Source organism: Calypte anna, chromosome 3 (genome assembly GCF_003957555.1).
Source record: "Calypte anna isolate BGI_N300 chromosome 3, bCalAnn1_v1.p, whole genome shotgun sequence".
Classification (NCBI taxonomy): domain Eukaryota; kingdom Metazoa; phylum Chordata; class Aves; order Apodiformes; family Trochilidae; genus Calypte; species Calypte anna.
The window spans coordinates 2,513,024-2,527,602 of NC_044246.1; the positions used below are offsets into that span (position 1 = coordinate 2,513,024).

The 14,579-nt window shown below is 44.4% G+C and overlaps 1 protein-coding gene across 6 annotated transcripts in view; it reads left to right on the forward strand.

Annotated features, from left to right (window-relative positions):
* SMOC2 (SPARC related modular calcium binding 2) overlaps nucleotides 1-13,878 on the forward strand; it is a 156,414-nt gene extending 142,536 nt beyond the window's left edge. For 2 of the 6 annotated variants that reach the window (XM_030448386.1, XM_030448391.1), the window contains exons 10-13: nucleotides 2,302-2,404; nucleotides 3,223-3,497; nucleotides 7,059-7,102; nucleotides 12,229-13,878. In XM_030448386.1, coding sequence (XP_030304246.1) covers nucleotides 2,302-2,404; nucleotides 3,223-3,497; nucleotides 7,059-7,102; nucleotides 12,229-12,252 — 446 coding nt within the window. In that variant the 3' untranslated portion in view covers nucleotides 12,253-13,878. The remainder of the gene's footprint in view (nucleotides 1-2,301; nucleotides 2,405-3,222; nucleotides 3,498-7,058; nucleotides 7,103-12,228) is intronic. The other 4 variants (XM_030448388.1, XM_030448392.1, XM_030448387.1 and 1 more) reach the window with 3 other exon arrangements.
* The last annotated feature ends 701 nt before the right edge of the window (nucleotides 13,879-14,579 follow it).

Below are 14,579 nucleotides of genomic sequence, written 5' to 3' on the forward strand. Positions count from 1 at the left end.
CCAGGTTGGATGGGGCTGGGAGCATCCTGGGCTGTGGGAGGTGTCCCTGCCCATGGGGTTGGGACTGGTGGAGCTTTACGGTCCTTTTCTTAAAGAAAAAAAAGGAGAGAAATATCCCATCATATCCCATCAGCTTGGTCTGCAAAAAGCCCTGATCCTGTTTTATAGAGAGGCTGCCACGACCTGGCAAGACTGAGCATGAGTACACAAGTGTAGGAGTGAAATTCTTTAAATTAAGGGAAAGAAATTCTTTAATTTGAGGGTGGTGAGACCCTGGCCCAGGTTGCCCAAGGAAGTTTTGGATGCCTCCTGTTTGGAATTGTCCAAGTCCAGGTTGGATGGGGCTTGGAGCACCCTGGGCTGTGGGAGGTGTCCCTGCCCATGGAGTTGGGACTGGAGGAGGTTTAAGGTCCCTTCCAACCCAGCCCATTCTGGGGTTCTCAGATCTCTACATCTGTAGCACATGTACACTCTGCACCTCACTGGACAGCACTGGTAAGTACCTAACACAAACATTTTTACTTTATTCCAGGTGTCTCAGGAGCACACACAACACTAACATGAAAAATTCAGGTTGTGCTCCTAAATCAAATGGGATCTTAACATTATTGCCTAGCCAAAACAAGAACAGAGAAAGAAAAAAATGCCAAAATACCTTGTATCCACATTGCCCTGCATTGTTATATGCTGAGGTTTTACTGTCTGGGTTCTCCATGAACCCTGTATCAGTTCACAAGTCATGTCTGGAGCAGCATTCAGTGATCCACCCCCAGCATTAGATGGATGAAGCTTCTATGTCTCAAGAGAGGTTTTCATGGAATTCCTCCAACAACCCTCTTGTTGCCTGTCCTTTGAAGGGAATTATATCTGGTCTGCAGCCTCTGCCTGCTCACCCCTGGGGCAATCTTTTTTTTTTTTTTTTTTTTTTTTTTTTTTGTGGCTTGTGTAGTTGGGTAGCTCCACTTAAACCACAGCTCCCTTTTTACTGATATGGGCACAATCTCTAAGCCTGAGCAGCAAGCTCTTTGCTCCAGAGAATATCATAGAATCCTAGAACTGGCTGGGTTGGAAGGGACCTCAGAGATCATCAAGTCCAACCCTTGATCCACTCCCGCTGCAGTTCCCAGCCCATGGCACTCAGTGCCACATCCAGGCTCTTTGGAAAGATCTCCAGACACGGAGAATCCACTACTTCCCTGGGCAGCCCATTCCAATGCCTGATCACCCTCTCCAGAAAGAAATTCTTTCTCATCTCCAACCTAAACCTCCCCTGGCACAACTTGAGACCTTTTGTGCCCTCTTGTCTTGCTGAGAGTTGCCTGGGAAAAGAGCCCAACCCCCCCCTGGCTCCAACCTCCTTTCAGGGAGTTGGAGAGAGTGATGAGGTCTCCCCTGAGCCTCCTCTTCTCCAGCCTCAACACCCCCAGCTCCCTCAGCCCTTCCTCACAGCACTTGTGCTGGATCCCTTCACAGCCTCCTTGCTCTTCTCTGGACCTGCTCCAGCACCTCAATCTCCTTCCTGAACTTCCTGAGGGGCCCAGAACTGGACACAGGACTCAAGCTGTGGCCTCCCCAGAGCTGAGCACAGGGGCAGAATCACTTCCTCCATGTGTCAGCATCCCTGTGCTTGGCAGAGGAATTTCTGTGCTCCAGCTGCACTGCCCCACGAGTGGAGCTTTCAGGCTGTATTTATCTGACATGTTATGTGCCTGGGATGGGCTGCCAGTTCCTTCCAGAAGAAGGATTTTGTGGATTAGAGGGTGCTGGAGCCATCACCGGAGGATCCCATGGGATCAACCCAAGCTCTCACTAACAGCATCTGCTTGGGCTGGGTGCCTAGAGTGGGAGTTTCACTTTCCAAGGGACAAATGAAAGAGGCAAGGGAGCTGACTGGCATTTTAGAGGAGGAAAATTGGAAATCTGAAAGAAATGTTGGGCTTCTAGACCGTGTCCCAACCAGTCGGTGTCATGCACAAACTTCTGATGTGTCAAAGCTCTGCTCTTCAAAGTGTGAGACCCATGGAAAAAAAAATATCTTAAAGAAGGAAAAATAATAATGGCCAACATTGAAGGAAAGGCACCCAAGATATGGAAACCAGATTCCCACTTGCTTGAGTTAAAAAAGATGTTTTTTTTACTCCTGCTCTATGTTACAGACGTGTACCTGAACACAGAGATTGCCTTGGAATGATGTTCTGCACTTGTCCCCAGTTTGTGGGGATCTGTGTGGAGGGAATCACAGCTATCTATGATGTAACAAGAGGAAACAGAAACAAGAAAAAAATAAATCTGTTTTTCTAGGTTGTCCTGGGGCCAAGAAGAATGAGTTCCTGACTAGTGTTTTGGATGCCTTGTCCACGGATATGGTGCATGCAGTCTCGGATCCATCCTTGGCTTCTAGCAGGTGGGCTGCAGATTCTTTTTGTGTGGCTTGAAAAGCACCCTGGAAGTGGTGAAGAAATTGTTGAGGGTTTTGAGGAGTAACTATTTTTCTTCTTGGGTGAATTTCCAAGGGCAAGTTTACTCCAAAGTTAGCACTGTGGACCATGTCCTCTAAACAGGGATGTTTGGAGTTTATCTGGAGCTGCTGGGACAACTGTGTCTCAGTTTTTTCTTGTCCTGTCAGGCTTCACACCTTCCTCATTCATATTTTTGCCCACTTGCTTGTCAAACAAACTCATTCCATCAGCAGTCACAGGCAGAATTAAAAGAGGGAGGTGCTCTCCAAGTTTGGGTGGCTGCAGGGGGGGTGCTTGCTCCTTGAGGAGGAGATGACTTTTATTTTTATAATTTATCCTGCAATTCAAGGTAAGGTTTTTAGCTTTAAGACCATCATCCATTGTGGGTGGGAACTGGAGCCTCCACATTTGGCTGCTGACCCATTTCAGTGGGGTGTATTGCATGTTTTAATCTGTGTCATCTATTAAATTGTCTTCTTCTCTTTTCTTTCTCTCATCCCTTTTCTCTCTTTTAGGAAAGGAAAGGGGAAAACATTGTTCTTAGTATGGTGCTGACTAAAACACTGTTCTGGGGAGTTAATTAAGAGCAAAATCCATCACTTTGTTTAAATTTCAGGGTAGAGTTGGCTGAAGGGAAAAAAGAGGGATTTGTTACAGGTTTATGGACCAAATCATCTCTCAGTAGTTTAAATACTGAGAAATAAAGGTAGAAGCTGATGGTTGTATTTCAGAACTAAAACTAAACTCTCGTTTTCTGTTTCAGGGTTTCAGAGCCTGACCCAAATCATACTTTGGAAGAGAGAGTGGTCCACTGGTATTTCAAACAGCTGGACAAAAATTCCAGTGGTGACATTGGCAAGAAAGAAATCAAACCGTTCAAGAGATTCCTCAGAAAGAAATCCAAACCCAAGAAATGTGTGAAGAAGTTTGTGGAATACTGTGATGTGAACAATGATAAGTCCTTATCAGTTCAAGAACTGATGGGCTGCTTGGGAGTAACAAAAGAAGAAGGTAAAGCAGAAACAAGGAAACGCCACAGTAAGAAACTTTTCTAACTGGGGTCCCTAGAATCTGCAGGTCTGGCAGGGTCTGGTGTTTGGACATGCCAGAAGGATGCAAAAAAATAAATAAAATAAAAAAAATTACAGCTGTCTTTATCTACTGCAGCTGTTGGGGTTGCTGCAAAGGCAAATGATGCCTTTGCTCCAAGAGAATCCAAACCTTCCTGTTGCTTCTGACGGCTCCAGCAGGAATCCAGAGAGGATTTGATAATATTAATATTAATAATAAAAAAAAACAACCCAGTTTCATGGCATTGCAATGATATCTCCTGAATGAGTGGAAGCATCACAGCTGTGCTTCTTGGATTCCTGCTGGGGAGGAAGCAGATTGTTGAGTTTTCTAATGATTTCTCCTTTCTCAAGGAGATGGTTTAGAGATGGAGAGAGGAATGTGGACACCTGCCAAACTGGTGGATTTAAACATCTGCCAGTTTGCCTTGCTGCCAAACTGGTGGAAAGGGGAATCAAATGCCTCCAGTGGGTGATGGTCCCTGCAGGGGGTAATCACACAGTGCCTGGAAATGAAGGACTTGAAAAAAAAATTGGTAAAACAGTACAGGAGATCCCATCCTGTAAGAAGCTGTTGTGTTTGTGAGGGACCTTAAAATGAAGTCAGAGTGGTTAAAAAAAAAAAAAAAAAAAAAGAGAAATGAAAAAGAAATAAAAAGAAAGAGGAAAGGAAAGGAGAAGGAAAGGAAAAGAGAAAGGAAAGGAAAGGAAAGGAAAGGAAAGGAAAGGAAAGGAAAGGAAAGGAAAGGAAAGGAAAGGAAAGGAGAGGAGAGGAGAGGAGAGGAGAGGAGAGGAGAGGAGAGGAGAGGAGAGGAGAGGAGAGGAGAGGAGAGGAGAGGAGAGGAGAGGAGAGGAGAGGAGAAGGAAAGGAAAGGAAAGGAAAGGAAAGGAAAGGAAAGGAAAGGAAAGGAAAGGAAAGGAAAGGAAAGGAAAGGAAAGGAAAGGAAAGGAAAGGAAAGGAAAGGAAAGGAAAGGAAGGAAAGGAAAGGAAAGGAAAGGAAAGGAAAGGAAAGGAAAGGAAAGGAAAGGAAAGGAAAGGAAAGGAAAGGAAAGGAAAGGAAAGGAAAGGAAAGGAAAGGAAAGGAAGGAAAGGAAAGGAAAGGAAGGAAAGGAGAAAGGAAAGGAAAGGAGAAAGGAAAGAGAAGGAAAGAGAAGGAAAGGAAAGAGAAGGAAAGGAAAGGAAAGGAAAGGAAAGGAAAGGAGAAGGAAAAAGAGAAAGGAAAGGAGAGGAAAGAGAAAGAAAAGGAAAGGAAAAAGTCATATGGAAAATGCAGCCAGAAATTAAAAGGTTTTCCACTAACTGGTTGTATTCTTGTATTCAAACCTAAGAAAGTAAACAGTTCAGAAAGAAGGAATAGCTCTACATGATGCTAATTGTGTAACACAGATTTCTTGAAACAAGTATATCAGTGGCAGATTACTTGTTTTTTCTGTGTTTTATGGACCTAATGATAATACCATGCAATTTCCACTTAATTGAGAGAGATGAAGGTGGATGAGTGTTGCTGTCTTTATGCTATAAGTGTGGAAATAGAAATTTAACACCTTTTTCATTGACACTGCCTGGCAGGCTCCTGGCTTGAAGTGTTGAGCCTTGTAGTCTCTCCCTCTGTGACCATACAGAGACTTCTGTCCTGCTGCACTCAGCATCCTGTTCTCTTATTGGAGATGAAATTTAGGTCTGAAGTTATTGTTCTGAGCCATAAAGGAAAGTTCCAGTAAGATTCAAACCAAACCCCAGCTTTTCCTGTGCCCTTTCAATGTAAAAAAAAAATAAATTGAATATTAGGATTCTTCTGTTTCATATAAGCTGCCTGTTTCAGAAAGGAAAGTTGTAAGAGGCATGAAATTATGTGAAGATCCCAGATAGATTTAGATAAAGAATAAAATTATGCTTGCCAGAGCTGGGGATTTTTTAAAGACCTTAAAAAAAAAATGCTGCTAATAATGAATTCATCAGCAAATTTGCAGATGACACCAAGCTGGGAGGAAGTGTGGACCAACTCGAAGGCAGGAGGGCTCTGCAGAGGGACCTGGACAGACTGGAGAGCTGGGCCGATTCCAACAGGATGAGGTTCAACATTCCAAGTGCCGGGTCCTGCACTTTGGCCACAACAACCCCATGGGGAGCTCCAGGCTGGGCACAGAGTGGCTGGAGAGCAGCCAGGCAGAGAGGGACCTGGGAGTCTGGATTGCCAGGAAGGTGACCATGAGCCAGCAGTGTGCCCAGGTGGCCAAGAAGGCCAATGGCATCCTGGGCTGGCTCAGGAAGAGCGTGGCCAGCAGGTCCAGGGAAGAGATTCTGCCCCTGTGCTCAGCACTGGTTAGGCCACACCTCGAGTCCTGTGTCCAGTTCTGGGCCCCTCAGTTTAAGAAGGATGTAGAGGTCCTGGAACAGGTCCAAAGGAGGGCAACCAGGCTGGTGAAGGGACTCGAGCACAGGCCCTATGAGGAGAGGCTGAGAGAGCTGGGGCTGTTCAGCCTGAAGAAGAGGAGGCTCAGGGGAGACCTCATTGCTGTCTACAACTCCCTGAAAGGAGGCTGTAGCGAGGTGGGAACTGGACTCTTTTCACAGACGACCTCCAACAAGACAAGAGGACACAGTCTTAAGTTGTGCCAGGGGAGGTTTAGGTTAGATATTAGAAAGAATTTCTTCACGGAGAGGGTGATCAGGCTATGGAATGGACTGCCCGGTGAGGTGGTAGATTCTCCGTCCCTGGAGACATTTAAAAAAAGACTGGATGTGGCACTCAGTGCCATGGTCTAGCAACTGCTCCGGTGGGTCAAGGGTTGGACTTGATGATCTCTGAGGTCCCTTCCAACCCCGCTAATTCTATGATTCTATGATTCTATGAATATTCTTGGGGGGAAAAAATACCTCAGAACTTTTACTTTTAAAAACAGCATCCAGGTAAAAGAAATAAATCTAAATAATCTAAAAAATAAATCTGATTTGATTGCTTTCCTGGAAATACATATTTTTAAAGATAAGGCAATAAAAATGGCTTTGCTTTGAAAGTCAGCATTCTGGTTTCTCTCTCATTTAGAGCACTGCAAAAAACTTAAAAATGAGTGAGAATTTTGTTGTTTTATAGATTAAATATTAATAGTGTCCTGAGTTGGTAGAGCTGTTCAAATGCAATGACTTGGAGCAAAGTGAATGCTTCCCAGACACTCTGCTTCTCCAGGCTTATTTCCTACCAATATATTAAATTTACTATCAAAGATTTAATAAGTTTGAAATGCTGGAATAGATATATTCTATTTTATATATATATACATATAATACAATCTATCCTAAGCAAATTTCACATAATAAGAGATGGTGTCAGGCAGGTTTCAAGCAGAGGCAACACCTGCATAGAGGAAAGGAAAAAAAAAATGGATATTTCAGCTCCAAACCTGAAATATTTTATCTCACTTATGGAAAGCTGGGTTTTTATCCCACAGGAGGATGAGGGTTTCATTTCTTCAGGATGCTGTAGGATATGCCAACTCTATTCATACCATGTTCTTTTCTTTCCTTTAGCAGCCCCCAAAGCCAACACTGAGAGCACTTCATCCAGCAGGCAGGTGAGTAGCAAAGGGAACAGAATCTCAACTCCCAGTTCCCCTCCTGGGGAATTCAGCTCTTGTCATTGCAGCATCCATCTCCCATCCTGCAGGCTGGCCAGGAAAATGTACAGCAGCCTCCTGATTAACAAACTTTGCCTTAATTCTATCTAGGGAAAGCTGAATTCATCACCTGCCAGTGCAGGGCATTGCTGGCAAGTGGGTTATGTCTGGACCTCTGTGCTTCTAGGAAAGTGGAACTGCAATTATCTGTGTTAGTGATAATTACAGAAGTGTCACTGAGCCCCTGGTTAAGTCTTCTGCATTCCCATACACTTTTAGAAGTGTGCTGCTTTAACTTCTTTTTCCTCCTTTTATTCTCAGAGCTTTCCTGCAAGTCATCCTCAAGACACAGATTTGATTAACAAACTTTGCCTTAATTCTCTCTAAGAAAAACTGAATTAATCATCTGCCAGTGCAGGGCATTGCTGGGTTATGTCTGCATCTCTGTGCTTCTAGGAAAGTGGAATTGCAATTATCTGTGTTAGTGATAATTACAAAGGTGTCACTGAGAACTGGATAAGTCTTTACTGTAAGGGTGACAGAGCCCTGGAACAGGCTGCCCAGGGGGGTCGTGGAGTCTCCTTCACTGGAGACATTCAAAACCCGCCTGGACACGTTCCTATGCGAAGTGCTCTAGGTGGCCCTGCTCTGGCAGGGGGGGTTGGACTAGATGATCTTTCGAGGTCCCTTCCAACCCCTATGATTCTATGATTCTACATTCCCATACACTTTTAGAAGTGTGCTGCTTTAACTTCTTTTGCCACTTTGTTTTATTCTCAGAGCTTTCCTGCAAGTCATCCTCAAGACACAGATTTGATTAACAAACTTTGCCTTAATTCTATCTAAGAAAAACTGAATTCATCACCTGCCAGTGCAGGGTATTGCTGGAAAGTGGGTTGTGTCTGCATCTCTGTGCTTCTAGGAAAGTGGAATTGCAATTATCTGTGTTAGTGATAATTACAGAAGTGTCACTGAGAACTGGATAAGTCTTCTGCATTCCCATACACTTTTAGAAGTGTGCTGCTTTAACTTCTTTTCCCTCCTTTTATTCTCAGAGCTTTCCTGCAAGTCATCCTCAAGAGGCAAATTGGATTATGGCAAACTTTGCCTTAATTCTATGTAGGGAAAACTGAATTCATCACCTGCCAGTGCAGGGCATTGCTGGGTTATGTCTGCATCTCTGTGCTTCTAGGAAAGTGGAATTGGCAATTATCTGTGTTAGTGATAATTACAGAAGTGTCACTGAGCCCCTGCATGTCTTCTGCATTCCCATACAGTTTGAGAAGTGTGCTGCTTTAACTTCTTTTCCCTCCTTTTATTCTCAGAGCTTTCCTGCAAGTCATCCTCAAGACACAGATTTGATTAACAAACTTTGCCTTAATTCTATCTAAGAAAAACTGAATTAATCATCTGCCAGTGCAGGGTATTGCTGCAAAGTGGGTTATGTCTGGACCTGCGTGCTTCTAGGAAAGTGGAATTGGCAATTATCTGTTTTAGTGATAATTACAGAAGTGTCACTGAGCCCCTGCATGTCTTCTGCATTCCCATACACTTTGAGAAGTGTGCTGCTTTAACTTCTTTTCCCTCCTTTGGGCTTTCCTGCAAGTCATCTATGAGACACAGATTTGACTGCAATTTCTCTTTGTGAAATCAGATTTCCCATGCCCTACAAAAATCTGGGGGTTTCTCAGACCCCCCTGAGTTCCTGTAGGGTGGTTTTAAACACCTTTTAAAATCTTAGTGTAGAGAAAAGAGCTGTCACTTCTAAATGCCTTGGCTGGCAGAGCAGAATAATGCTGGAGAAGAAGGATTTGCATCTGTCTGCTGAAGTTACAACTAAAATTGGTGAAGTCTGCAGAATTATCATAGCAAATAAAGTGTCAAGTGCCCTGACAACATAATCCATGCTGTATTTTACATTAGTTTTCTGCACAGACTTGATTTTGTTGTTTCTGAATGACACCAGGAGTATCATTCATGGCATTTGGGCTCTTCATGGCATTCAGAGCTACAAAAGGCACAAAAGAAGAATTTCTAAATCAAAGAAAAGTCCACATTGAAAAGGAGGGATTCAAATGGAAGCTCAGAAAAAAAAACCACATTAAAAGGGGCTTTGAATTTGTGTGTGTAGATATTCATAGTCATTATTCTTAAAGATCCAGTTTTCTGGACAACATGGGCAAAACTTCCTGGCATGGGTCTGCAGAAGCACTTGTGAGCCTGCTCTAGTAAAAAATTCATTTTTATACCTTTCTTGCCTCATTTTTCTATTAGTTACAGGAATTAAATCATTGCTCCCCCCCCAAAAAAAAAGAAAAAAAATCAGTACATGATGGATTGCTTTTGATATATTCATATAAACAAATCATAGGAATAGCTCAGGTAACCCTGCAGGGAAAATATCCCCAAACCATAGCTGTGGTTAATGCCTTCCCCTCTATCAGAAAGCAAGGTTAATTTCTTAAAAACTAAACCTCCCACAACCCAAGAGAAATCTTCCTCTCATTGCTAATCAATTTGTTTCTTGCTTTCTCTCCCATGTGTTTGATGTTCAGCTCAGGCAAGCTCCACACTGGTTGTGGCTTCTCCAGGAGCCCTTTGATGGCTTTGAAAATATCCTCCCAGCTAGAGGGATGTGATAAGTTTCTGTTTGTTTAAACAAATGTTTGTGGTCTTCACTTTTCAAGTTCCCCCCACAAATCACTCCTGCTCTAAGCTGGCCAGCCTGAAACCAATTACCCAGTGGGAACTCCAAGCCATTCAAAGGGCTTCTTTTAATTAGACAATGGCAATTACTGGCACACGTGCATTACACTTGAAGCATGACAAACCCTCTCCCCTTTCTTGTAATCTGATCCTGACTTGTAGAATCTGAAATAAAAGTGTCTCGGAGCTTCTATGTTGTTGGTTGGGTTTTGGTTTTGTTTTTTTTTTTATTATTCCAGTCCTTTTGCTGACTCAGCAGCAATTATTTTAAAAGCTGTTGCTGACAAATGAGAGCCTGGAATTCAGACTGGCTCAGCAAACCAGCTGTTGGCAGCTTCATCCCCCCCAACAATGCAAGGCTGGAAATGCAGAAGGTGGCTTTCAGCAGGGGAGTTTTTCCCTTGAAAAAGGAATTCAGTGAAAAGCAGTAGGGCTGGGTAGGACCCTTCCAAAGGAAATCACCCACTGAAGGACTCTTTTTTTTGATTCAAAGTTGAATGAATTCAAAGGTGGTGATTTGCACCACTCAGGAGCTCATCTAATTTATTCTGGCACTTCATTTCTCTGTATGTTTATGTGTGCTTAGACCTCTATGGCTGGATATTATTTTCCATACAATTATAGAATAAGCTGGGTGGGAAGGGACCTCTCCAGGTCTCCCAGTCCAACCCCTGCAGTATCAGGGACACCCTCATTAGATCAGGGTGCTCAGCATCAAACCTCACTTTGAACATCTCCAGGGATGAGGCCTCAACCCCCTCCCTGGGCAACCTGGGCCATTTTTCTATTACCCTCATGGTAAAGAACTTTTTCCTAACTTTTATGTAGGTGCAGATCTGTCTATAAACACCCACAAAAACCTTCTAAATGAATAGAATGCTGAATCTCAGCTATGTTGGGTCTAAAAGAGACCAAACATGATGGATCTGAGAGACCTGGGGTTCTGGTTCCCTTCTGAGCTCCCCCCTCCACAGCAATCCCAAAGGGACCTGGGGGGTTTTTTGCTTCCTAGCAAAAAGTTTATGAGGAAATCAGAGATTGTTCACCAGGTTCTGGACATCCCATGCCTTAGGAAGCTAAATTGCACCTGAAATTTGCCCAGGCAGGTGTTAGAGCTGTGTGTTTGACACAGAGAAAGAGCTAAGAATGGATGGTACTGCATCCAGTTGGCAGCCGGTCACTAGTGGTGTCCCCCAGGGATCAGTGTTGGGCCCAGTTCTGTTCAATATCTTTATTGATGATTTAGATGAGGGGATTGAGTCCATCATCAGCAAATTCACAGATGACACTAAGCTGGGGGGGAGTGTGGATCAGCTGGAAGGCAGGAGGGCTCTGCAGAGGGACCTGGACAGACTGGAGAGTTGGGATGATCCCAATGGGATGAGGTTCAACATTCCAAGTGCCGGGTCCTGCACTTTGGCCACAACAACCCCATGGGGAGCTCCAGGCTGGGCACAGAGTGGTTGGAGAGCAGCCAGACAGAGAGGGACCTGGGAGTCTGGATTGCCAGGAAGGTGACCATGAGCCAGCAGTGTGCCCAGGTGGCCAAGAAGGCCAATGGCATCCTGGGCTGGCTCAGGAAGAGCGTGGCCAGCAGGTCCAGGGAAGGGATTCTGCCCCTGTGCTCAGCTCTGGGGAGGCCACAGCTTGAGTCCTGTGTCCAGTTCTGGGCCCCTCAGGAAGTTCAGGAAGGAGCTTGAGGTGCTGGAGCAGGTCCAGGGAAGAGCAAGGAGGCTGTGAAGGGATCCAGCACAAGTGCTGTGAGGAAGGGCTGAGGGAGCTGGGGGTGTTGAGGCTGGAGAAGAGGAGGCTCAGGGGAGACCTCATCACTCTCTGCAACTCCCTGAAAGGAGGTTGGAGCCAGGGGGGGGGTTGGGCTCTTTTCCCAGGTAACTCTCAGCAAGACAAGAGGGCACAAAAGGTCTCAAGTTGTGCCAGGGGAGGTTTAGGTTGGAGATGAGAAAGAATTTCTTTCTGGAGAGGGTGATCAGGCATTGGAATGGGCTGCCCAGGGAAGTAGTGGATTCTCCGTGTCTGGAGATCTTTCCAAAGAGCCTGGATGTGGCACTGAGTGCCATGGGCTGGGAACTGCAGCGGGAGTGGATCAAGGGTTGGACTTGATGAGCTCTGAGGTCCCTTCCAACCCAGCCAATTCTAGGATTCTATGATATTTAAGATGCTGCTCATCTTATTTCACAGATGCTCAGAACCTGTGAAAGCCTTCATGGAAGGCTTTATTTTTTTTTTCCCCATCTATATTTGTGCAGAACTTTCTGATAAGCATATGGACACTGCTGAAAAAGAGAGCTGAAGGTTTATAGCTGCTTACTTGAAACCACCACTAATAATGCAAATTTTTCCAACTTTCTTTCTTCCAGCAGGTTTCTAAGAAGCAAGGGTGAGCAGCTGACTGAGAGAAGGCAGATCTCTTGACATGTGGGAGATTTCCTCACCAAAAAGGCAATAAAAACAACTGTAGTATTTGCACTTTGTACTTAAAAAAATGTAAATTCACTTTGTAGAAATGAAATATTTAAACAGACTTTTTTTTTTTTTTTTTTAATCTGTGAAAATGTACTGGCTAGTTTTGAAAAATTATCACATACAATGTATGTGTATTCTGTTGTTGTCTGAATTATGTAAAATGTGTTGGAGATGTAAAAGTTTGCATTTAAACTGGGTTTGTTTTGTTTTGTTTTGTTTCCATAGCTTGTTGGCAACCAGTAGCATAGAAACCTGATTCTATGTATTTTGGTTTCAATAGTATACCTTGTTTTTTTCTTAATCAATAATGTCATTTAAATAGAGTTATGCTGAGAAGTCTACTGTATTCTCAATTTTGTCCAAGCAGTGTTGGATGTTTCAGCTTTGCAGGACTGAGGGAAGGGTGTAAATTGATGTTTACTTGGTTTTGCAGCTTTTTAACTGAACAGATTTCTCATTGGTGGCAGTATTTTCTTTCAGTTGGGTTTGATTGTTATTAATGAACCTTTCCAAAGGTCATGAAACGAGAATACAACCACTAATGGATTCAAAACAAGCATTCTGCAGTGGGGATCCTGGTAGAAAAATGTCTCCTTTTATCCATTTTTGATATTTATCCATTAGAATTTTTGGCAGGATTTTTCCCCCCTGTTTAGTTTCCCTTGGCAAACCAAGAGGGAGTAGGGTGGATTGCAATGTCCCCCCCTGATTCTGCTCCAGCCTGGGCTTCCAAGCATCTTTCTGTGGGCAGAGCAAAGCAGGAGCAGAGGTTCTCTTGGTCACAATTGTAAATTTTAACTCCAGAGAGAGACAGGGGAGGCTCAGGAGATTGCTCAGCCATCCCTGCCCCATTACCTCTTGGCTTTGCCTTGGGGCCAAAACTCAAGAGATGTGAAGAGTTGCCATCAGGAGGGGCTGGTTCCCCACATCACCCCTGCCTGAGCCATTTCCCTCCCTGTCTGAAGGACGCTCTCCCAAGTTTTCATACCTTCTCTGTCATTCCCCTCCACTCCCCAGTCCTTTTTTTAATTTTTTTTTTAATAGGCATGCATGAGGGGAACCAGAATTTGAGGAGGTGGATTTAGAGCAGGGGACCCAAGAGAAAAAAAGGTTCAGCTGTGAGTTACAAGCAGCTGGGTTGATGGATGCAGTGGTAGATGGGCTGCTGGCATCTAGGAGCTGACCTGGAAAGGCAGGAATGTTGCAGCAAGCAGTGATTTCATCCTGGTTTGGCTTTTTTTTAAAAACTTGTGGGATCTGACATGTGACTAGCTAATCATGATAGCACCCTGGTGTGAGCTTGTACCTGGAAAAGTGGTGGGTTTTTTTTTTTTTTCTTTTTTTTTTTTTCAAACAAAAATGGTTTATTTCACTTTTTTTGTGCAGTAGAATTGTACCCCAGGAATTGTGTACCCTTCAATTCTGGGAGCAGGAGGAACCCAGGTGCAGCTGTGTGTTATCTTTTTGTTTTCAAAAGTATTTGCTATTCTTTTATACGGTTAAACTTTGAATTTAATCTTCTTTCTAGATTAAAGATCAGTATGTTATCAACCCATGCTCATGGTTTTTCTTCTCCAACACCTTGTCAGGAGGTACCCAGGGTGATGGCTTCACCACTGCATTCACTTTACAAGAATTTTTCCTTTGCCCCTTTACTGAATTCTCTCCTAAGTCCTTCATAGAACTGGCTGGGTTGGAAGGGAGCTCAGAGATCATCAAGTCCAACCCTTGATCCACTCCCGCTGCAGTTCCCAGCCCATGGCACTCAGTGCCACATCCAGGCTCTTTGGAAAGATCTCCAGACACGGAGAATCCACTACTTCCCTGGGCAGCCCATTCCAATGCCTGATCACCCTCTCCAGAAAGAAATTCTTTCTCATCTCCAACCTAAACCTCCCCTGGCACAACTTGAGACCTTTTGTGCCCTCTTGTCTTGCTGAGAGTTGCCTGGGAAAAGAGCCCAACCCCCCCCTGGCTCCAACCTCCTTTCAGGGAGTTGGAGAGAGTGATGAGGTCTCCCCTGAGCCTCCTCTTCTCCAGCCTCAACACCCCCAGCTCCCTCAGCCCTTCCTCACAGCACTTGTGCTGGATCCCTTCACAGCCTCCTTGCTCTTCTCTGGACCTGCTCCAGCACCTCAAGCTCCTTCCTGAACTTCCTGAGGGGCCCAGAACTGGACACAGGACTCAAGCTGTGGCCTCCCCAGAGCTGAGCACAGGGGCAGAATCCCTTCCCTGGACCTGCTGG